Genomic DNA, 23,704 nt, shown 5'->3' on the forward strand with positions numbered 1-23,704 from the left:
CATCCCTGTATACTGTGCATATAGTGAGTGACATCCCTGTATACTGTGCGTATAGTGAGTGACATCACTGTATATTGTGCATATACTGAGTGACATCCCTGTATACTGTGCATATAATGAGTGACATCCCTGTATACTGTGCGTATTGTGAGTGACATCCCTGTATACTGTGCATATAGTGAGTGACATCCCTGTATACTGTGCGTATAGTGAGTGACATCCCTGTATACTGTGCATATAGTGAGTGACATCCCTGTATACTGTGCATATATTGAGTGACATCCCTGTATACTGTGCGTATTGTGAGTGACATCCCTGTATACTGTGCATATAGTGAGTGACATCCCTGTATACTGTGCGTATAGTGAGTGACATCCCTGTATACTGTGCATATAGGGAGTGACATCCCTGTATACTGTGCATATAGTGAGTGACATCCCTGTATACTGTGCATATAGCGAGTGACATCCCCGTATACAGTGCATATAGTGAGTGACATCCCTGTATACTGTGCGTATAGTGAGTGACATCACTGTATACTGTGCGTATAGTGAGTGACATCCCTGTATACTGTGCATATAGTGAGTGACATCCCTGTATACTTTGCGTATAGTGAGTTACATCCCTGTATACTGTGCATATAGCTAGTGACCTCCCTGTATACTGTGCATATAGTGAGTGACATCTCTGTATACTGTGCATATACTGAGTGACATCCCTGTATACTGTGCATATAGTGAGTGACATCTCTGTATACTGTGCATATACTGAGTGACATCCCTGTATACTGTGCATATAGTGAGTGACATCCCTGTATACTGTGCGTATAGTGAGTGACATCCCTGTATACTGTGCATATGGTGAGTGACATCTCTGTATACTGTGCATATACTGAGTGACCTCCCTGTATACTGTGCATATAGTGACATCCCTGTATACTGTGCATATACTGAGTGACCTCTCTGTATACTGTGCATATACTGAGTGACATCCCTGTATACTGTGCATATACTGAGTGACATCCCTGTATACTGTGCATATAGTGACATCCCCGTATACTGTGCATATAGTGAGTGACATCCCTGTATACTGTGCATATAGTGAGTGACATCCCTGTATACTGTGCGTATTGTGAGTGACATCCCTGTATACTGTGCATATAGTGAGTGACATCCCTGTATACTTTGCGTATAGGGAGTGACATCCCTGTATACTGTGCATATAGCTAGTGACCTCCCTGTATGCTGTGCATATAGTGAGTGACCTCCCTGTATACTGTGCATATAGTGAGTGACATCCCTGTATACTTTGCATATACTGAGTGACATCCCTGTATACTGTGCATATAGCTAGTGACCTCCCTGTATACTGTGCATATAGTGAGTGACCTCCCTGTATACTGTGCATATAGTGAGTGACATCCCTGTATACTGTGCATATACTGAGTGACATCCCTGTATACTGTGCATATAGTGAGTGACATCCCTGTATACTGTGCATATAGTGAGTGACATCCCTGTATACTGTGCATATACTGAGTGACATCCCTGTATACTGTGCATATAGTGAGTGACATCCCTGTATACTGTGCATAAAGTGAGTGACATCCCTGTATACTGTGCGTATAGTGAGTGACATCCCTGTTTACTGTGCGTATAGTAAGTGACATCCCTGTATACTGTGCGTATAGTGAGTGACATCCCTGTATATTGTGCGTATAGTGAGTGACATCCCTGTATTCTGTGCATATACTGAGTGACATCCCTGTATACTGTGCATATAGTGAGTGACATCCCTGTATACTGTGCGTATAGTGAGTGACATCCCTGTATACTGTGCATATAGTGAGTGACATCCCTGTATACTGTGCATATAATGAGTGACCTCCCTGTATACTGTGCGTATTGTGAGTGACATCCCTGTATACTGTGCATATAGTGAGTGACATCCCCGTATACTGTGCATATAGTGAGTGACATCCCCGTATACTGTGCATATAGTGAGTGACATCCCTGTATACTTTGCGTATAGTGAGTGACATCCCTGTATACTGTGCATATAGCTAGTGACCTCCCTGTATACTGTGCATATAGTGAGTGACATCCCTGTATACTTTGCGTATAGTGAGTGACATCCCTGTATACTGTGCATATAGCTAGTGACCTCCCTGTATGCTGTGCATATAGTGAGTGACATCCCTGTATACTGTGCATATACTGAGTGACATCCCTGTATACTGTGCATATACTGAGTGACATCCCTGTATACTGTGTATATAGTGAGTGACATCCCTGTATACTGTGCGTATTGTGAGTGACATCCCTGTATACTGTGCATATAGTGAGTGACATCCCTGTATACTGTGCATATAATGAGTGACATCCCTGTATACTGTGCGTATTGTGAGTGACATCCCTGTATACTGTGCGTATAGTGAGTGACATCACTGTATACTGTGCATATACTGAGTGACATCCCTGTATACTGTGCATATAATGAGTGACATCCCTGTATACTGTGCGTATTGTGAGTGACATCCCTGTATACTGTGCATATAGTGAGTGACATCCCTGTATACTGTGCGTATAGTGAGTGACATCCCTGTATACTGTGCATATAGTGAGTGACATCCCTGTATACTGTGCGTATTGTGAGTGACATCCCTGTATACTGTGCATATAGTGAGTGACATCCCTGTATACTTTGCGTATAGTGAGTGACATCCCTGTATACTGTGCATATAGCTAGTGACCTCCCTGTATGCTGTGCATATAGTGATTGACCTCCCTGTATACTGTGCATATAGTGAGTGACATCCCTGTATACTGTGCATATACTGAGTGACATCCCTGTATACTGTGCATATAGTGAGTGACATCCCTGTATACTGTGCATATAGTGAGTGACATCCCTGTATACTGTGCATATACTGAGTGACATCCCTGTATACTGTGCATATAGTGAGTGACATCCCTGTATACTGTGCATATAGTGAGTGACATCCCTGTATACTGTGCATATACTGAGTGACATCCCTGTATACTGTGCATATAGTGACATCCCTGTATACTGTGCATATACTGAGTGACATCCCTGTATACTGTGCATATAGTGAGTGACATCCCTGTATACTGTGCATATAGTGGGTGACATCCCTGTACACTGTGTATATAGTGAGTGACATCCCTGTATACTGTGTATATACTAAGTGACATCCCTGTATACTGTGCATATAGTGAGTGACTGGCTACACAGAGACCTATACTATGTGGGGGGCTACACCGGGGGGTGGGGGGGGTGGATAATTTGTTGTGACTATACTATGTGGGAGGCACAAAGGGGGATATACTATGGGCGCTACACAGGGGGAAGGGCTATACTATGTGGGGGGCCTATATTATGTGGGACTGCACAGATCATCTATATTATGTGTGAGGGGGCTATATCATTTAGGGGCTGTACATAGGGACCTGTGCTATATAAGTTCTCCTGCTCAGTGAGACCTATGGTAAATGGGGACTGCTGCACGGGGGAGCTTACTATAGGGGAGGATTGAAGTCGCCCATATAATGACATAGCTCAGAGAGGGTCTAATACTATAAAGGCACACGGGGCTGCCTGACTGCTTATGTGGGAGCACAGAGGGGGCACTGTTACTGTGTAAAGCAATGGGGAGTATAGATTATGATGAGGTATAAGGTTAGGATGATGCTGGAGCGTGGAGCCTAACGTGTTTGTCTCGCAGATTCTGGGGAGAAGAGTCATGGCTGGAGAAATCTTCATGATGGGCTGAGCCAGATGGAAAGAAAAGGAAAAAACAGACAGCTTTGACTACCAAACAGTCATTTATGATTCATGTAGAGAAGACGCCTCCTGTAAGTCACTGAATGTAACTGCACAATCATGCATAATCACTTTTTGGGTGCATTCACACGTACAGGATCTGCAGCAGATTTGATGCTGGGTTCCGTCATTGAGTAACAAAGATATCTGCAGCATCAAATCTGCTGCAGATCCTGTTTGTGGCCTGTAGATCCTTTATATAGCTGGATCTTTACCTCTATGTGGTCACTGCTAGAGATGAGTGACCTAAGTTTAGGTTCACATGAACCCAAATGAACTTTATCTCAAGTCAATGCTGAGGTAGAATATTGCATTTTATATACTGGTGGTATAAAGGGAATATTATTTATAGACAGTACAGCAGTATTATCCAGTCACTGTATGACGGCAGTAGTCATGGTATTCAGTGGCGGATTAAATGTACCCTCGGCCCCGGGCTGTCCACCCAACCTGCCCCCCCCCCCCCCCCCAGTCACCCCAGCAGGCTGTGTGGGGTATATAAGAATACAGAGGTCTGAGGGGGATCAGTATATAGAAGTGACCCCAGAACATCAGTAATAGGGGATAGGGGGGATGTTTTTATTCTATCCCCTATTAGTGATGTTCTGGGGTCACTTCCCTGCACTGAGCCCCCACAGATCTATGTATTCTTATATGCCACAAAGAATCCAGTGTATAATGCACCTAGGACCAAACTACAACAGCTACATGCACTACAACTCCCAGCATGTACTGACAGTCTGCAGCCCTCATAATATGCTGGGAGTTGTAGTGCCTGCAGTTGTAGTTGGGTTCTAGTTTAAAAGTTTTCGCTAGTGTACTGTAGTGACCCCGGGGCTGTGTCAGTACACTACCGCAAACAAAACACTGACCCATTTAGACCCCAATGGTACACAGGCTCTGCACACTATAGGGCTGGGTTCACACTATGTATATTTTAGGCAGTATTTGGTCCTCATGTCAGGTCCTCATAGCAACCAAAACCAGAAGTGGATGGAAAACACAGAAAGGATCTGTTGACACAATGTTGTAATTGAGTGGATGGCCGTCATATAACAGTAAATAACGGCCATTATTTCAATATAACAGCCGTTGTTTTAAAATAACAGCAAATATTTGCCATTAAATGACGGCCATCCACTCAATTACAACATTGTGTGAACAGAGCCTTTCTGTGTTTTCTATCCACTCCTGGTTTTGGTTGCTATGAGGACCACAATACTGATTGAAATATACTGTGTGTGAGCCCAGCCTATAAGTGATTACAGTGCAGTTACTAATGACTCACAGGTGACGTCTTCTCCGATTGCCGTCGCTCACTTTTTCCTTTCTTCTCTATTTGGCGCAGCATCATGAAGACTTCTCCGGCCCCAACTCAACTGCAGGCGGGGAGCTGGGGGTGACTGGGGAAGGGAGGCAGCTGGGGCGACAGGGGGAGAAGCTGGGGCAACAGAGGCCGGGGAGGGGGGGGAGGGGGAAGCTGGGAAGGCAGGGAAGCAGCAGGGGGTGAACATGATGGGGGTAGCAGCAGGGGGAGAAGATGATGGGGGTATCAGCAGGGGGAGAAGATGATGGGGGTATCAGCAGGGGGAGAAGATGATGGGGGTAGCAGCAGGGGGAGAAGATGATGGGGGTAGCAGCAGGGGGAGAAGATGGGGCGGCATGGAGAGCAGCTAAGGGGCAAGGGGTACAGCCGGGTGGCAGGGGGTATAGTCGGGCGGCAGGGAGCCAGGGTGAGCTTCCGGCAGAGAGAGCAGGCCGGAAGCTCACAGTGCAGCCCCGCGGTGCCCGAACTTCTCTGCTTGGCGGCGCGCAGGATGTGACGTCATCACACCGCCAGGAGAGAAGTACGGGCACCGCAAAGGCGGCAAGGAGAGAGGGGGCGGTGCCGCGGCGGACTCCGACAACAGCGCGCCACAGCAGAACATCACTCGGGGGCCCATTGGGCCCCGAAAGTGATGTGCTGCTGGCGCTGCTATGTAAGATCTTAATGTGGGCGGCGCGGGCCCCCCCGGAGCCTTGGGCCCCGGGCGGCCGCCCAAACCGCCCACATTATAATCCGCCACTGATGGTATTATTTGTCCTGTGTATTCTCATTTTATTGGTAATACTTGTGTTCGTGTAGTGGATTTTATTCAGTGACAGCATAGTGGTATTAGTCATGTTGTAGTGATGATGGTGGTTGAGGTATTATCTTTTACTTGTATACTGTAATAATGGTAGTATCAGTCTCTTTATAATAGATTGGTCAGACAGACAGATAGATAGATAGATAGATAGATAGATAGATAGATAGATAGATAGATAGATAGATAGGGAATAGATAGATAGACAGACAGACAGACCGACAGATAGATAGATAGGAGATAGATAGACTTGGCACCATTTCCGTCAATAAAAATGAGCTAAGTGTGATATGGTATGTGGGCTGGAGGGGTGTGAGTGCCAGGGCTGATTTTAAGTCCCAGTCCAGCCCTGATTACAGTAATACTAAATTTATATAGGTTTGTATGTTTTTACCCTATAAGGCTATGTTTACACAACGTATGAGACCGGTCGTTCCGTGACCCGGCCGGTCTCTGATGATCTTTAGCGCCGCAGAGTTCTGAGCTTCCAGCAGGTGTAGATTTAGTACGCCGGACGCAGGTTCAGGCGCCCGGCCGGATTCACTAAGAGGCATGCGGCTCTTAGTGAATCCTGTCGGGGAAAGGGGGCGGGGCCTAATAGAAGACCGGGGTACTTGTACGACGATCTTCATGAATCCCCCCCCAATGTGTTTGCTTTATTTGCATGGCTGTGGGAGGCCAGAAGTTGATTTCTGAGAAGTGTATTGATATAGTGGCTGCCAAGACCCGTAGAGGTGTCTGAGTATTCATAAATGGTAGGCACAATTCCACAAACCACATCTAGTGGAGCATACAGTGGTAAAGAAAAGCTTCGCTTAGACCCTTAGCAGCACAGAACTGTTTGGGCAAGACCTCCTGGATTATTTATGGAGTGGTGCACAGGGTAAACCTCTGTTGATTCTGAGATGGCACTGCAAAGAATCTGAACACGTACTCAGATTTCCCCACAAATAGCAGGAATTTACCCAAAGCCAAGAAAAGCTTTAACCTCTTAACGACGTTAGGTGTAAACAGAGAGGGCTCCCGGCGTGAGCCCTCTCTGCAGCCCACGGTCCCCGGTTGCTATGTGCAGCCAGGGACCGCGGGTATTAGCCAGCGCGGCCGATCTCCGCGGCCAGCTAATTAACTATTCAAATGCAGCTGTCAAAGCTGACAGCTGCATTTGAATAGCAGCTGTGCCCCCTGTCCCTGGTGTCTAGTGGGGAATCTCCCCCCCCCCCCCCCGCGATGCGATCGCGGAGGGGAGATCACTTGTACTGAGCCGGCCGGGGCTTAGCGTCGCTCTGACGCTGTTCCCGGCTCGGCAATCTATTCAGATGGTCTGCAGCAGACCATTATAATAGAGCCATGATCTGATGGCTCTATCCGATCATTGCTCTATTATAACACCGGATTGATCTCAATGGGAGATCAGTTCTATGTATATAGAAGTCCCCCAGGGGGCTTCATATTACTGTAAGTGAAAGTAAAAAAAAGTGTTTTTATTAATAAAAAATCCCCTCCCCTATTAAAAGTTTGAATCACCCCCCTTTTCCCATTTTACAAATAAAAATAAATAAATAAACATATTTGGTATCGCCGCGTGCGTAATCGCCCGAACTATTAATTAATCACATTCCTCATCTCGTACAGTAAACGGCGTAAACGTGAAAAAATCCCAAAGTGCAAAATTGCGCATTTTTGGTTGCATCAAATCCAGAAAAATTGTAATAAAAAGCGATCAAAAAGTCGCATATGCGCAATCAAGGTACCGATAGAAAGAATGCATCATGGCGCAAAAAATTACACCTGACACAGCCCCATAGACCAAAGTGTAAAAGCGCTATAAGCATGGGAATGAAGCGATTTTTAGGAACATATATTTGTTAACAATGGTTTGAATTTTTTACAGGCCATCAGATAATATAAAAGTTATACATGTTACATATCGTTGTAATCGTAACGACTTGCGGAACATATATAACAAGTACGTTTTTCCATAGGACACACGTCGTAAAAATGAAGCCCCCCCAAATAAAAATAATTGTTTTTTTTTTTTCAATTTCACTGCGCATATAATTTTTTTCTGGTTTCACAGCATAGTTTATGGAAAATTCAGCCTGTCATTGCGAATTACAATTAGTGACGCAAAAAATAAGGGCTCATGTGGGTCTGTAGGTCTAAAAATGCAAGTGCTATGGCCTTTTATACACAAGGAGGAAAAAACGAAAACGCAAAAACGAAAGTTAGCTTGGTCCTTAAGGGGTTAATGTGTGATACTGGCTTGTTAGTGCAATCAGATGATGATAATCTGTTCAGTCTATTAATTTCAGTAATTTCTCTATGTAAAATATTGTATAGATAAGAGATGAGGAAATTAAAGTTAATAATAAAAAATATTATTATTATTATTATTATTATTACTACTACTGAGGATAAGGAAATGAAGAAGAAGAAGAAAAATGAGTTGAAGAAGATCTCATTTCTGAGCATCTTAAAGTGCAAGTTTTTAAGTGCTACATTTTGAATTAGGTCAGAATTGATACACTGTTACATTATTAATACTGCCTTCTGATCAGCTCTTCTCTTATTACAGGTATCTGCATTGTCTGCACTTCACTCCCCATCATTTCTCCGTTGAATGTATTTGTCGTTTTACATTGGTTTGTCTGCACTACGATCCCCATCATCTAGAACCTCAGTTTTCTTGCACTATAACATCATTCTCAAAACCTAGTACTCTACCCCTCCCCTCACCAAACAAACCTACTTCACCTCTCTCATCTCCCCACTGTCCAACAGTTTAAAATGCCTCTTTGATGCCTTTAACTTCCTTACAAAGCCAGAAGTTAAGACACCCATCACTGACTTCTGTGCTGAAAACCTCAAACTTTCAAATCTAAAATGGACACTATCAGCTCTGATATCACCGCCCAGTCCAAAAGTCCCATACATCCAATTTCCTCTCCCATTAACTCATCACTCTCCACTTTTGATGCAGTGACAGAAGAAGTCTCCAAGCTCCTCTTTTCCTCTCGTCGTACCACCTGCCCTAGTGACCCTATTCCCTCACACCTCATCCAGTCACTCTCTCCTGCTCTCTAATCAATAATACCACTTTATACGTGAAAGAAAAATAAAGGGAGGACATTTTCATAATATTGCTTGTTTATTGAGAAAAGTTAAGCTTTTAGCAAGAAGGAAACAATCCCATTCATCTTATAGAATTCAGATATATATTGTGCCACAATTTGGATATCGGAGATAACACTCTTATTGCTCTCATTAAGTGCTAGTGACATAATATCTAATATAGCAATGGGAAAAAAAGACATTCTTAATACTTCCTGGAGGTTGTGGAGGTTGTTGATGTAATTCTTGCACTGGAATTGCTAGCACCTCCAGACACAACGCCGGCTGATTTTACATTTCCGCTAAAGCTTCCACTGCTGATCCCTTGGCCTCCACTAACACTGTATCCACTTCCACTGCTGATGGTGCCCCTGCTTCCACTACCAATCCCTTGCCCTCCGCTAACACTGTATCCACTTCCGCTTCCACTGCCGATACCGTAACCACTTCCAGCTCCATAGCCATGTCCAACTCCACTGCTGGTACCATAGTTTGAGCTCACAACAGCTGTTGAACAAAATAGAAACGCATTATCAGAAACACATTGGGGAGTTTTATCAAACTGGTGTAAAGTAGGACTGGCTCAGTTGCCCCTAGCAACCAATTAGATTCCACTTTTCTTTTGAAAATAAAAGGTGGAATCTGATTGGTTGCTAGGGAAAACTGAGCCAGTCCTACTTTACACCAATTTGATAAATCTCCCCCATTTGTCTAGATTGTAAAAAAACAGTGGGTAAGTGAAAAATGTTTTACCACACTTACATATGTTTACTGGTCCAACACCATCTCCAGCCAACCTGGAATCAACAGAACATGTTAGAAATACCTTTTTTTTTTCCCAGAAAATTTGGATACTTTAATAAAAGTAAGTATTTTGTACCTGCTCTCTTCTCCTTCCAGCAGTTTCCTGTAAGTGGCAATCTCAATATCTAAAGCCAGTTTAACATTCATCAGATCTTGGTATTCACGGAGTTGGTGAGCCATGTCCTGCTTGGCCTTCTGTAGAGCAGCCTCCAGCCCAGCAAGCTTTTGCTTAGCATCCTTCAGTGCAAGTTCTCCTTTCTGCTCTGCTTCAGCAATAGCAGCCTGCAGTTTGGCAATCTAGAAGCATAAATGATGGGACCTATTAGTAAATGTGAATACTAGTTTTAAACTAACGTAAAAGTTAAAAAAAAAAAAAAATCAACTTTTGAATCATATTCTGCTCCAATAGTAAACCCAATTGGATGATAGTCTAATGTGTTTAATCAAGATGGAAAATTGGGAATTAGAACAGCTTGGTTTTGTAATAGATAAGGATTAGAAGCACCATTATTATGTCATTGTATCTGTGTAATATAACAGACAATCTAATTGCTTAGTACTCATTCCTAGAAATGTTAAAGTTGCTTTTAAGCTTTGACACTATAATAGCTCATCATCTCTGTAGAATAGTATGGATTTCACCACTACTATAATGCCTACAGCTATTCCACCTACTTGTTTCTTCACGTTGTCAATTTCTGAGCGCAGTCTGGTAATCATGCGATTTAGCTCTGAGATCTCAGTCTTTGTGTTCTTCAGATCATCACCATGTCTTCCAGCAGAAACCTGGAGCTCTGCATACTGCAGGGAGAGTAGACATAAGTAAAAATGACATGCTACATTTAGAATGGTGGTTGGTAAGTAGCCCTGAAGGTATTAGTATTAATAACATTATGAGATTTTTCCTTGATTCAGTTTGGCTTATATGGCTACGTTATCAATGATCTGCTTTGATCTGTAAGGATGTCATCAATAACCAATACTATATTGAAAGATATATATATATATATATATATATATATATATATATATATATATATATATATATATATATATCTCACACATAGTATTTAAAGGGAACTGTCACTAGGTTTATTCTACCTAAATGAGGGCAGCACAAACTAGTGACAGAAATGCTGAACAGATCAGTGTATTACTTCATTCTGTTAAGCCGTTCACCTAATGTGCAGGAGAAAATGATTCTTGTCACACCCCTTCTCCTGCCATCCAGCTGCTGATTGGCAGTTGCTGACTATACACAACATGGATACTAACTGACAGTCAGCAGCTAGTGGGTCTTATGAATATTGAGGACTACTGGGCTCATGTACATAATGGAGAGGACTACTTATTGTCTATGTTATTCAGGAGGATTTCTCCGAATCAGCTGCACAGAACAATGTAAGTGATACAACATTCTGTTAAGCTTCTCTGTCACTAGTGTATGCCACCCTTAGACAGGACAGCATAAACCTACTGACAGAGTCTCTTTAAGAAGTTTACTTACTTTATTTTGGTACCAGGACTCTGCCTCTTGGCGACTTCGGTTAGCGATCTCCTCATACTGAGCCTTGACCTCAGCAATAATGCTGTTTAGATCTAGATCTCTGTTGTTATCCATGGACAAGACAACTGAAGTGTCTGAGATCTGTGTTTGCATTTGTGAAATTTCCTAAAAGTTGAAGGACAAAAGTATTACAAGAACAGAAGAAATTTGTATCAACATCAATACCCAAGCTGCACCTGAGTTACCAAAAACAACATTAATAGTTCTCTATCTGATTAAATATACATTTTACGGTCCACCCTTTCATTTGCAAATGTTGTAATGTGAATTGGTTTCCTCTGCAATCTTTGAATCTGTTCTTTTTTTTTTTTCAAAGATGAAAATCCTGTAATTTCTTCTTGATTTTTTATTTCATAAACCAGTACTCTTTTTGTCTACCTAAGGACATCAGGCTTCCTTTAGTTTAAAAAGGGGTATCCACTATGATGATTGCTTTATATCTTATGCCACTGTATGTTGAGTTAGAGGTATCAAACTACCTTAAATGTACCTGCCATGTAAAAATACTAGGGACGTGTAAAAAGTTTTGATCAGTGGGGGGGCTTAGTATTTAGACCCCCACTGATCATTAGAACTAGTAAGGAGAAGTGAGCAGTTGGGTGCTGCTTCTCCCAGGATGCTAGCCTATATTCTTTATGATGAAATCTGTCCTTTCTTTCATGAATGTTGACCTCTTCCGATTCCTTCTAACAATTAGTGGGGGTCTGAACACATAGGCCCCCACTGATCAAAACTAATGCCCATAGCATTATTATGTCACATGACATGGCAAATATTTTTTCAAATAACAGTGTCAATCAAATGACAGTTTCAATTTAACAGATGCTTTTTATACTCCAAACCACTAGTTTGAAACCAGTGTGTATTCACTGAATGACTAAAGTTGCCCTTAGGGCCAATAAAGTGGACAACTATGGGCCCTATTGCATGGCCCTATATTGAGATGGAAGCAGGCGCCGACTTGTCAGATCAGCACTCACTTCTTCCTCATTCCCCACTCGCTGTCTATTACACACACAGACATCAGGCGGGGAGGTGCATGGGGGCGGCACCTAATATTACACGGAGTGGCTGGCAGCAGACTGTCACTATCGTCATCGTGATTTTAAAATTCACTGAAAGACAATGATCAGCCGACATTGTGTATATCAGCTGATCACTGCCTTTCAACATGAGCTACTGTATCACACAAAACAATTAAAGTTTGGAACGGCTGGTTATCGGCCAACTACGGCTGATAATCGTTTTGTGTAAAAGGATCCTATAAGCTGCTTAATTTGAAGAGTATATATGATCGTAATTAGGGATGGTCCGAACTGAGTTCGGTTCGGGTTCTTACAAACCTGAACTCTAGGAAATGATTCCCGCTGTCTGCCCGCTCCGTGGAGAAGGTGGATATAGTGGGAGGACTGCCTGGAAAACTGGGATACAGCCATAGCCATAGGCTGTATCCCAATTTTCCAGGCAGTCCTCCCGCTGTATCCACCCGCTGCACGGAGAGGGCAGACAGCGGGAATCTGATGCCGAGCGTTCGGGTTCATACAAACCCGAACCTCGGCAGTTTCGGACCATCCCTAATCGTAATAATCTAAGTTGCTGGGAATAAAAAAAGTGTGCATAGAATAAACAAGAAAAGGGAAATAAAAGAAATTTTTAGTCTTACTGCTTCATATAGAGCTCTCAGGAAGTTGATCTCATCTGTTAGACTAGACACTTTAGATTCCAAATCCACCTTGTTCATGTAGGCAGCATCCACATCCTAGAAATAGCACAATTCCATTTGTTATTAGAAACGTATACAGACATAGATTATATGACATTAATATCCATACATGCACACATACCTTTTTGAGTACCACAAACTCATTCTCAGCAGCTGTACGCTTGTTAATTTCATCTTCATACCTGACAATGGAAAGCAAAAAATATCAATAGAGAAAATGCTTATACAAAAAATGTTCAATTAAAAGAGTAGAAACTAGTGAACATGGTAACGAAGTGGGAAACAAGCGAATAAAACCTATATGTCAGAAGAAGAAATTATTTTATATACCACTCAGTTGTTTTTTCTCATTGATACTTTGTAGTTTATCTTGGCTGTTCTTTTGAATTAGAAAATACAGAACTAAAGGGGTAATCCAATTTTATGGGTAGATGATAAATGTTAAATCAGTTAGGGTTCCAGCAGTTGGACTTAGGTTCTCTACTCTCTATTGCAAGGAGAAGATGGAGATGCATATGATTGGTCTATTTAGACTCTATGGGTGTTACAGCGACACTAATTTACCAATTTCTGTATGATAGATGTTACATATTTTTGTCTTTTTAATGGATGTGAAGAACAATAAGCTTTAGAATATCTTGTTGACTCACTTGGCCTTGAAGTCCTCTACAGCATCCTGCATATTTTTGAGTTCTCCATTCAAGCGAGCCTTATCGTTGATTAGACTATCTAGCTGCCGGCGAAGTTGATTAATGTAGGCTTCAAAGAGCGGTTCAATGTTACTTTTAACTGTCTTGACCCCTTGTTCTTGCAAAAGGTTCCATTTGGTCTCCAAAACTTTGTTCTGTTGTTCTAGGAATCTGACCTAGAAGTAACAGAAACAGAAGTAGGCATAAAAGTAAAACATTGGTAATGGATGCATAGCTTACAAACAAAGAAAGAACCATTGCTATGATGATGATTTGCCTATGGAAAAAGTAAATGTAGAATTAACCACCCTACCTTGTCAATGAAGGATGCAAACTTGTTGTTAAGAGTCTTGATTTGCTCTCTCTCCTCTGTTCGCACTTTCTGAATTGTTGGATCGATTTGCAAGTTGAGTGGAGCTAGAAGACTTTGGTTAATAGTAACTTGCTGGATTCCACCAGGTGGGCACACAGGAAAGTTAGACGCACCACCATGTCCTTGACCAATTCCAAACCCAGAGCCTAAACTAAAGCTAGCACCACCATATCCGGTTCCAAATCCACTTTGAGACTGTGCATTTGTTGATATAGAAATCTTTCTGCTTCCTCCTAAGCTGTACAGACTTCTGCTACCAAAGGCAGCAGAGCCAGCTCGGGCAGCATTTACCCCTCCACAGCCAGAGCGAGAGACTGACATAGAACTAAAGCTGCTACGATTTCCCCCTACTGGAACAGCAGAAGCAGCACTGAAGTTTTTTGTTCCTCCAGTAGAGTATGTTGTTTTGCGAGACACAGGCATGGTCCTTCTGGATGTGTGATGCTGAGATTGAGTGCAGAACAAAAGCAGAGTGAATGTTACAGAGCCTGATCGTCCCTTTTTATCTGTCTCAGTCAAGGGTTTGGTCACAATGATAAGTATGCATCACCTCGGCTCAATAATGGGCTTGGTATGCCTTTTAGCAATCAAACTGCTGAGCAATCATCTGATTTTACTCACATTTCTAATAAATGAAGTGTAAGTATAATCTACTTGCATGCAATATTATTGACCAATTCTAAATTGGAGTTAAAAAAGCTGAAACAAGACAAGACAAGACAACACAGACTGAAAAATCAGACTGCACTCATTCGGAAAAACAAAACAAAAAAAAACAAATAAAATAAAAACAAGAATGAGTGTTGAGTGACATTTGTTAACAAAGTTTTAAAAAGTTTCAATCCCCTGCCATATTCCTGTATGTAAATATCTCTGCCAAGCTAAAGAACCTCCCTGGCACCTAGCAAGCCAGACACAGTAACACCGTCCACCCACCCACCCCGATAAACACCCACGCACCTGGTATTTGTAGTAATTATTCTATTATTCCACAATCCTTCCGACATGTTTTTTAAACTGTAATGGATATGTCAGTGGATCATAGTAAGCTTCTCGGCAGCTGATCCTTACCCAAGGTCATACTTGCTGCACTGTAGATGTCTATGGTCATAAGATGTAATTAAGCTTATAGATATCACTTATGATTTGTCCAAGATTAACATAGTCAAACAGGGATTTCCTATCTTATCAAGTGAATGGAACTAGCGGTAGTTTCCTGCAGAGCCGGGTGGCTGAGGGTGGCATTGGGCAGGGGAAAACTGAGAAGAAAATACAGCTTTATACCAGTCAATGCATAACTTTGCTACTATACATGACATCACTTTAAGATATGGGTATACACCTTTAGGCTATGTTCACACTGCGTATGAATCCGTCCGTAGTGCGAACCGCGAATATACGCACGTTTTGAGGTTGATGCGTTCGCTTGAAAGTATTCGATATACGCCCGCACAATGCACACTACGTCTCAGCTTACGGCCGGATCGTATATGGCACCGTGAAAAATGAACAAGACCATTGTTTGAGGACGGAAATGTTGAAACTCACGGCAGTGGATTTCCATGCAGTCCCGTACGAAGTACTTATTTCAGCCAAATTGAACTTGATTTTTCGATCCAAAAGGTTCTGTGTCGTTTACGGGGCTGGGCGAAGATTTCCAAGTAAATGACCTGCCTCAGATCGCTTCGAAACAAGCTAGGGAAGCATACCTGTACTACGGGCGTATGTTCGCGGTTCGTACGCATCCATCCGCATGTCTATTTTTCCCACGCCCGTACTTTCAGCCGCACATGTACGGCGGCGTACGATCTACGGATGGATTCATACGCAGGGTGAACATAGCCTAAGGCTATATTCACACAATGTAAATTTTCTATTAATCACGGCCTGGGACTGTCAGCTCAGAAAATGGAAAGTGCAGCTCCGGCCGCACTTCCAATTGAGTGCTATCATGAATTGGGTTGCGGGCACACACGGATACGCCCGCATCCCAATTCAGCACAAATGAAGTTCATCTGGCCGGTACTGATCTTTACTGACACCGGCCTTTCTGCCACATGGCTGGGTCGCAGAACGGCCGGTGTCTTACAGCGTGTGAACCAGGCCTTAAAATAGGATAATTTTTGTTTTATTATCTGCAGTTAGGGAAATGCTTTCAACACAAAAAAAAAAAATTCCAAATGCAATAAGGCTAAGGTCACTACTAAATAGCCCTATGTTTGGGGTATATATACCATGGCAAACCAGAATTAAGCCCTTTGAGTTTAATAGAAAGAACATAGACTGCTGGTAATTAAGTCCAGTCCATTTCCAACTTTTGCTGTTATTCTATGGGACCCGAATATGTGTTCTGTCAGTCAGTAGGCATGGTATACAGCGAATCCAGCATACTTGTGTACTATGAGCCAACTCTAAATAAGCCCTGCTTAACGCAATGACGCAATGTCCAATAACTGCCCAATGTCATTGCACAGCTATTAGACAGCATGCAATGAGCGGGGTATATGCCCACGCCTTTACAGAAACATAGAAGATTGTCGGCAGAAAAAGACAACTTGGTCTGTCTAGTGACTCCGTTTAGTATTTTTTCTTAATATCTTAGGATACATACAGTATATGTGTATCCCAGGCAGGTTTACATTCAGTTATTGTAGATTTACCAACCACATCTGCTAAAAGTTTGTTCCAGGCATCTACTACTATTTCAGTAAAGTAATATTTTCTCACGTTGTTTCTAACCTTTCCCCCCCCAACTAATCTCCTTGTTCTTGTATTCTGTTTTTTTTTATATTAAAAACACTTCATTCTTGAACCTTATTTAGACCTTTAACATATTTAAAGATTTCTGTAATGCCCCCCCCCCCCCCCCCTTAACCTCCAGACCTCCAGACCATACAGATTCAAATCCTTAATTTATATTCCAGGGAATCCCTGTTAAATTCCCTGGAATATCCTGTCTGCATATTCGCGGGAGCGCAAGTATGCGGCAGGGATCACAGGCATGATGAGAGAGCGCCGATACTGTCGGATCTCCCTCTTCCTACTGGTTATACCTCTAGCTATACAGTCCAGCATTCTCCATATTACTGACACTTTCAGGAATATCAACCCTATTGCATACTTTTGTGTCAACAGCAAACAGGCAAGCCCTATGTACCATACCTTCTATGTCTCCTATGTCACTTACATATAAAAAAAAAACAGGACCCAGAACAAACCCTTGTGGCACTTCACATCTCAAAAGGCTTGAAAAGCCATAAGTGCGTACCAAGGAGCAGAAGGCTTCAGTTGTCTTCTGCTCCCTGGGCAAACCCCTTTAACATAGAGAATATACACATACAGAATGTAACATAAAATCAAGAATCAACATGAATCAAATAAATGACTGGTATATAGGGAGAGAGGACCCTGCCCACAAGTGCTTACAATCTACAAGGGAGAGACATGTCTGGAAAGCTGACAGTTCCTCTTTAGATCACTACATTTGTCGGATAATAAAGGGATTAAATCTGAGTATCATTTATGAACTTTAATTTTTTTTCCTGACTCATGGAGCTGATAAATTAGTGCTCAGCTGAATCAATTGTGCAGAAAATGATGATGGAATGAACCTGATGGCCACGATGGCTTTATCGTTCATAGTAACCAGACACAAATAGCCCGTTTTTAAAACATTGAAGGCTGATTGAGTGATATGCATAGGTATGAATGACTATAGGATAAAGACATCATTGTGCCAAAGTGATTGTTACTTACACAGTTGTGGACAACTGTGATGGTATAGGGTGTGGGTAAACAGGCAAGAACAATAAGAGGTGTATACAGTAATGGGTGTGGATTGTGGAAAGATCTTAGTGACATAATATTTGAAAAACAACATTCTCTTTTTAACATTTTAACTGAGACATATTAATACAGGACTTTGTGACTTCAGCTCGCAATGGATTTCATTTGGTATACTAGTAATATGGCAGACATTATAATTTAAATCTATGCCAACTCAGAGCTGGGCTAGACTTTTGTGTGTGGTACATAACCAGCTGCTGCAGTGGCAGGGTTATTAAGGGACTGTGCTTCCTAACCCCCCCCCCCAGCCGCTGGACTGTTGATTAACGTCCCTGCAGCCGGCCGGCCCACAGTGAGACGATTTGCCCTCCCCTCTGTGATGTGGATCCATTAGAATCAGTGGAGCTATGTCACAAAGGGAAGATTTTCACACTGGCAGCCGGCCGTCCCGCCTCCAGTGTTTCATGCCATACCAGTGCCCTGGAATAAACATGCGCCATTCTCAGGAACTGAGCCACAGTTCGAAAAAAAGGACCAAGTCAGCAATATCTGTCTAGGCCGCTCCATTATAAGTCTATGGGGCAGTGAGACCCCACCAGTGAAAACATTTCTCATATCTCAGTGATATGTCAAATATATATATATATATATATATATATATATATATATATTTTTTTTTTTTTTTTTTTTTTTTTTAACCGGATTCTTTTAAACTGGTGTGTGCTACGCCAGCCTTAGTAAATTTCCATCTTTGATACAAATGAATAGTACATAAAACTCAACCAAAATACACCACTTTTCGGTTTAAAAATATTCCAAAAATTTGGGGGACCAAATTAGGACACCTGATAAACCTGCTTGAAAAGATGAGATTTGAGGGAACGTTTGAAGCTTTGGGTTTTGGAGATGAGTTTGACTTTCTTAGGCAATGGCTTCCATAGAACTGGTGCAGCTCGGGTAAAGTCCTGAAGGCGGGAGTGAGAGGTAAGGGTTATTGAAAATGTTAGGTGTCAAAAGTCAGTAGGGGAGTGTAAAGCAGTGGTAGGGTGGTAGGCGGAGGTAAGGAAAGGGAAATAGGGAGGCGCAGTATGGTGGAGAGCTTTATGGGTGAGCAGGAGGAGTCTGTATTGTATCCTGTGTTTTATAGGGAGCCAGTGTAGTGACTGGTACGGGGGGAAGCATCGGTATAGTGGCTGGACAGGAAGATGAGCCTGGCCACTGTATTAGGAATGCACTGGAGGAGGAGAGTTTAGAGAAGGAAAGGACGATGAGTAAGGAATTTGAATACTAAGGAATTTAAATAGTCAAGACAGGAATAAATCAGAGTGACAATGAGAATTTTAATTGTTTTAACAGTAAGGAAGGGACGGATTTTAGAGATGTTTTTTAGATGCAGGTGACAAGAGCATGAAAGCAAGTGAATGTAAGGAGTAAGAACAGATCAGAGTCAAACATAACCCCAAGGCAACAAGATTACTGTCTAAGGGATATGGTTGTACCACAAACAGAGATGGAAATGTCAGGTGGAGGGTGGTTATACAAAAGCTGAGCTTTAGTAAGATTGATTTTTAGAAATAGGGAGGACATAATGTCACTGGTGTTTTATAGGAGTGTGGGGGTGATGTCACAGGAGAAGGTATACACACTAGCTGGGTGTCATCAGTATAGAGATGGTACTGAAAACCAAACTAGCTAATAGTTTGTCTAATGGGAAAAAATTGGAGGGAAAAAAGGAGAGAACCATAACTGATTCCTAAAGAACCCCAACAGTAAGGGGAAGAGAAGAGGAGGTGGAGCCAGCAAATGGTACACTAAAGAAGCAGAGAGGTAGGTATTTACTATTGTAGGCCCTTTTTTCTATATTTTTAACCCCATTGCCATAAAATTAAAACCAGCTTGATATGGTTTAGTCCCACCTCACATTGTCAAATTTATCTCTGACCTATCAAGACATGGACCTTACATGATCTTGAATTAGGATCCGGGGAATTTGTAGGTCTTGTCAATAGTTTAAAATCTTTGTTATGTTCCTTGAACCTTGATGCTTAATCCGTTTTTGCCATGTCCAAAGCTCAATATACTTTAGAATACTGTTGGCATGAAAAGATGTACTTAGTCTGCAACAATAGTCTAGACAAGTTCTTAGAGCAAAATAATATAAATGCATATGTATAGAACCTATCACCCCTCCCCTTCCCTGTATCCATCCCCTCCTTGGTTGAACTTGATGGACATGTGTCTTTTTTCAACCCTATTAACTATGTAACAATGTTTAGGTAGCGGTATGTTAAAATGACTGTCTGTATTCAATTTTTTCCAACAGAACATTGCTTAGAGTGTCAACTTGCCTATTTTTGTCATTCCTTTTTTTTTTTTTTTTATAAATTGTCTTTTCATTGAAGTTTTAAATATAAACAAAACCAAACAAAGGTACATGAAAGGAAAATAGCAAAAATGTGCATGACATTAAACAACATATTGCCATATAAGAAGGGTGAAACCACCCGAGTAAAAGAAGAAGACAGTTCAGGTAACTAGCATATGGGCCAGGCTGCAGTTGAGCAAGAGCCAGCTGCAGCAAAGAAGAAGGCGAGTCCCAGCCTTAACGCTGAGATGTCTTCCCAATACCAGGTAAATGTAGCTGAACAAGAATACTCGATGTCCCAGAACGTGTCCCAAGGGTCCCAGACCGCATTGAATTTTTCAACTGTATTGTTCAGGGTTGCTGTAAGTTACTCCATACTACGAACATCCCTGATCCGAGTAAGCAAATCTAGCGAGTAAGGGGGAGAGGTACTCTTCCATGGTATGGAGATGAGGCATTTGGCAGCAGTGAGGATATGAAGGAGCATTTTAGCTTTGCGGCTCCCGATGGATTTGGGGGGGACATTAAAGAGAAAGTGAAGGGGTGTTATAGGAACCTGTATATCCAAGATCTCCTGTACGGTGTTTCGGACAGCCGTCCAGTAAGTAGCAGTTAAAGAACATTACCAGAATATGTGAAAGAGCGAGCCAGGGGCAGCCTGACATCTCCAGCAGATGTTGGGGTAAGCAGGATTGAATTTGTGGAGGAGGGAAGGGGTATGGTATCAGCGCATGAGTAACTTGTATTGGGTTTCACTATATTGGGTACATAAAGAGGATTTGGCCGCCCTACTCCATATTATCTGCCATGTAGAGTGTGAGATCGTGGCACCCAAGTCCCGTTCGCACTTGTGCATGTAACCATGACCTGGGGGGTCCGCCGGGAAGAGCAGGCGATATATATCTGTAATCAACCCTTTGGAGGACGCACCCCTTAAACAGCACATTTCAAATGGATTAGGTCGTGGACAGGTCAGCGAGCCCAATTGGAAAAGGTCACGGATCTGTAGATAGGAGAAGAAGATGCGTTGAGAGAGGCTGTATTTCTCCCGGAGAGAAGAGAAGTCTGGAAAAGTCCTGGTGACCGGGTTGACCAAGTCATAAAACCTGAACAGGCCTACAGCCGACCAGGGTTGGGCCATAAATGAGGTTATGCTAACCGGGAAGTCAGGCGTGTAGAGAAAAGGTTCTAAAGGCGAAGAGGACGCTGAGAGTCCGTATTTAGTACGACACTGGGACCAAATGCCAACTATAAAGGCCATTGGGGCCAGAAGTGCGGAATCAGGTAGGGCAAGTTTTGGTGCCCAAAGAAGGGCGCATGGGTCGATAGGTGCTATCCAGAGCTTTTCAATCTCTACAAATTTCTTAAAGGAGCGAAGGGACACCCAGGAGGGAATGGTACGGAAGTTCGCCGCCAAGTAATATCTAGTTATATCCGGGAACACCAGACCCCCTCTATGCAGAGGTGAGGTAAGGACCGAGAGGGGTATCCTGTGACGTCCCTGCCTCCAAAGAAATTTGAGAAACAGAGCCTGGATTCCCCGAAGGGTGGGCCTAGGGACCGCTACAGGGAGGGTCTCAAAGAGGTAGAGGAATTTAGGGAGAATCGCCATTTTTATCGTATTAATGCGACCCATGAGGGAGATAGGGAGGTGGGACCATGAGTTAAGTAAGTTAGAGACCTCTTTGATCAGTGGGGTAAAGTTGGCTTGAAAGAGGTGGGAATAAGAAGAGGTGATTTTGATTCCCAAATAGACAAGTGAGGAGGACTGCCATGTATATGTGTATGAATTCTGTAGGGAAGCTAGAAAGGAATCAGGGATGTTTATAGGGAGGGCATCTGTCTTGGAGGTATTTATTTTATATCCGCATAGTTTGCCAAATGATGATATAAGTCAGTGCAAGGAGGGTAGGGAGAGTAACGGTGAGTGATAGTAAGGAGGACATCGTCCGCATAGAGGGCTATTTTAAATTTCCTGTCGTGCAGGCGTACGCCGTGAATGTCTGGATGAGCCCGAATAGTGGCCGCCAAGGGTTCAATACATAGGGCGAAAATTAAGGGGAACAACGGACATCCCTGGCGAAGGGAGGAGAGGTGGCGTGCGGGAGTCGAACTGCAGATGTTGGCGTGGAGTATAGCACATGGAGGGCAGTGATAAATGCCCCTCGGAATCCCAGGTGCTCCAAGGTAGAGAATAAGAAGGGCCATAAAAGACGATCAAACACCTTCTCAGCGTCAAGGCTCAGGAGGAGCATGGAGGAGTGCTGCTTATGGACCACATCAACCAAGTCAATTGTCCAGCGGGTATTGTCCCCCGCTTGGCGGAACGGGACAAAACCGACCTGATCGCGATGAATCAGCTTGGGGAGCCAAACGTTCAGGCGAATGGCCAACAGCTTAGCAAATATTTTCAGGTCGGAATGGAGGAGAGTGATGGGTCTATAATTTGCACATGCCGAACCGTCCTTCCCTGGTTTAGGAATTACCACAATGTGTGAATACAGCATAGTGTTCGGGATGGGTTCCCCCTGAAGGAAAGATGTAAATAGTTTCAGGAGGTGGGGGTTAAGAACCTCTCCAAATGTCTTGTAGTATAAGTATGGGAACCCATCTGCCTCTGGGGATTTACCGTTCGGCAGAGCTTTAATGACCTCCTCCAGCTCCTCCAGAGTGATGGGAGCGTTTAGATGGTCTAGGGCCTCCGAGGGGAGCTTGGGGAGGGGGAGGGTGGAAAGGAAAGAGGAGATAAGGGAGTGACGGATTACAGGATCGTCGGGTAAGGATGAAGACAGAGAGTAAAGAGAGGTGTAGCATTCACGAAACAGATTCGCTATCCCCTCTGGGTCGTACACAGGGACTCCAGTGGGAGAGCGAATACAGAAGGGCGTTGTTTGGGCCTGACGGTCCCACAGTTGCTTTGCCAAGAGGGAGTGGGCTTTATTGATTCGTTCATAATAAAGGCGCCTAGAATAATGCATAAGTTTCTCGACCTGTGCCATGGCCAGGTCCTTAAGCTTTGCCCGTGCCTCTACAATTTTACGCAACGTGGGGACCGTGGGGCGTTGAAGCATACAGGATTCCAGGGTAGAAAGGCGGGTCCTCCAGTGCGCTACTTGTTCTAGTCTATTCTTTTTGAGGTGGGATGCTAGTGAAATGCAGTGGCCACGCATCACAGCCTTATGGGCCTCCCAGAGCGTGGAACTAGAAGAAACCGAAGGGGCATTAAGGGAGAAGTATGAGGATAAGTGTTGTTTCAGGACATCCCTGTGCTCCGGGACCTTGAGAAGCCTCTCATTAAGCCGCCAGTGGCATCTACG

At 43.1% G+C, this 23,704-nt stretch overlaps 1 protein-coding gene across 1 annotated transcript; it reads right to left on the reverse strand.

Annotated features, from left to right (window-relative positions):
* Positions 1 to 9,120: 9,120 nt before the first annotated feature.
* Positions 9,121 to 14,659, reverse strand: LOC138793559 (keratin, type II cytoskeletal 5-like). The gene is made up of 9 exons (XM_069972171.1): positions 14,177 to 14,659; positions 13,825 to 14,039; positions 13,296 to 13,356; positions 13,115 to 13,210; positions 11,392 to 11,556; positions 10,560 to 10,685; positions 9,961 to 10,181; positions 9,843 to 9,877; positions 9,121 to 9,587 (listed from the first exon to the last, which is right to left on the reverse strand). Exons 1-9 carry the CDS (start codon positions 14,657 to 14,659, stop codon positions 9,286 to 9,288), a joined length of 1,704 nt encoding a protein of 567 aa, XP_069828272.1. The 3' UTR covers positions 9,121 to 9,285.
* Between the last annotated feature and the right edge of the window lie 9,045 nt (positions 14,660 to 23,704).

This window comes from Dendropsophus ebraccatus, chromosome 5 (genome assembly GCF_027789765.1).
Source record: "Dendropsophus ebraccatus isolate aDenEbr1 chromosome 5, aDenEbr1.pat, whole genome shotgun sequence".
NCBI classification, from domain to species: domain Eukaryota; kingdom Metazoa; phylum Chordata; class Amphibia; order Anura; family Hylidae; genus Dendropsophus; species Dendropsophus ebraccatus.

What these genes read in the sequence shown, in the direction of transcription:
- LOC138793559 (XM_069972171.1), bottom strand. Translation starts at nt 14,659, where the DNA reads ATGCCTGTGTCTCGCAAAACAACATACTCTACTGGAGGAACAAAAAAC. An exon ending in AGTTTGTGGTACTCAAAAAG is followed by an intron (nt 13,211 to 13,295) that starts GTATGTGTGCAT and finishes TGCTATTTCTAG; the next exon opens with GATGTGGATGCTGCCTACAT. An exon ending in TTGACAACGTGAAGAAACAA is followed by an intron (nt 10,182 to 10,559) that starts GTAGGTGGAATA and finishes TTATGCTTCTAG; the next exon opens with ATTGCCAAACTGCAGGCTGC.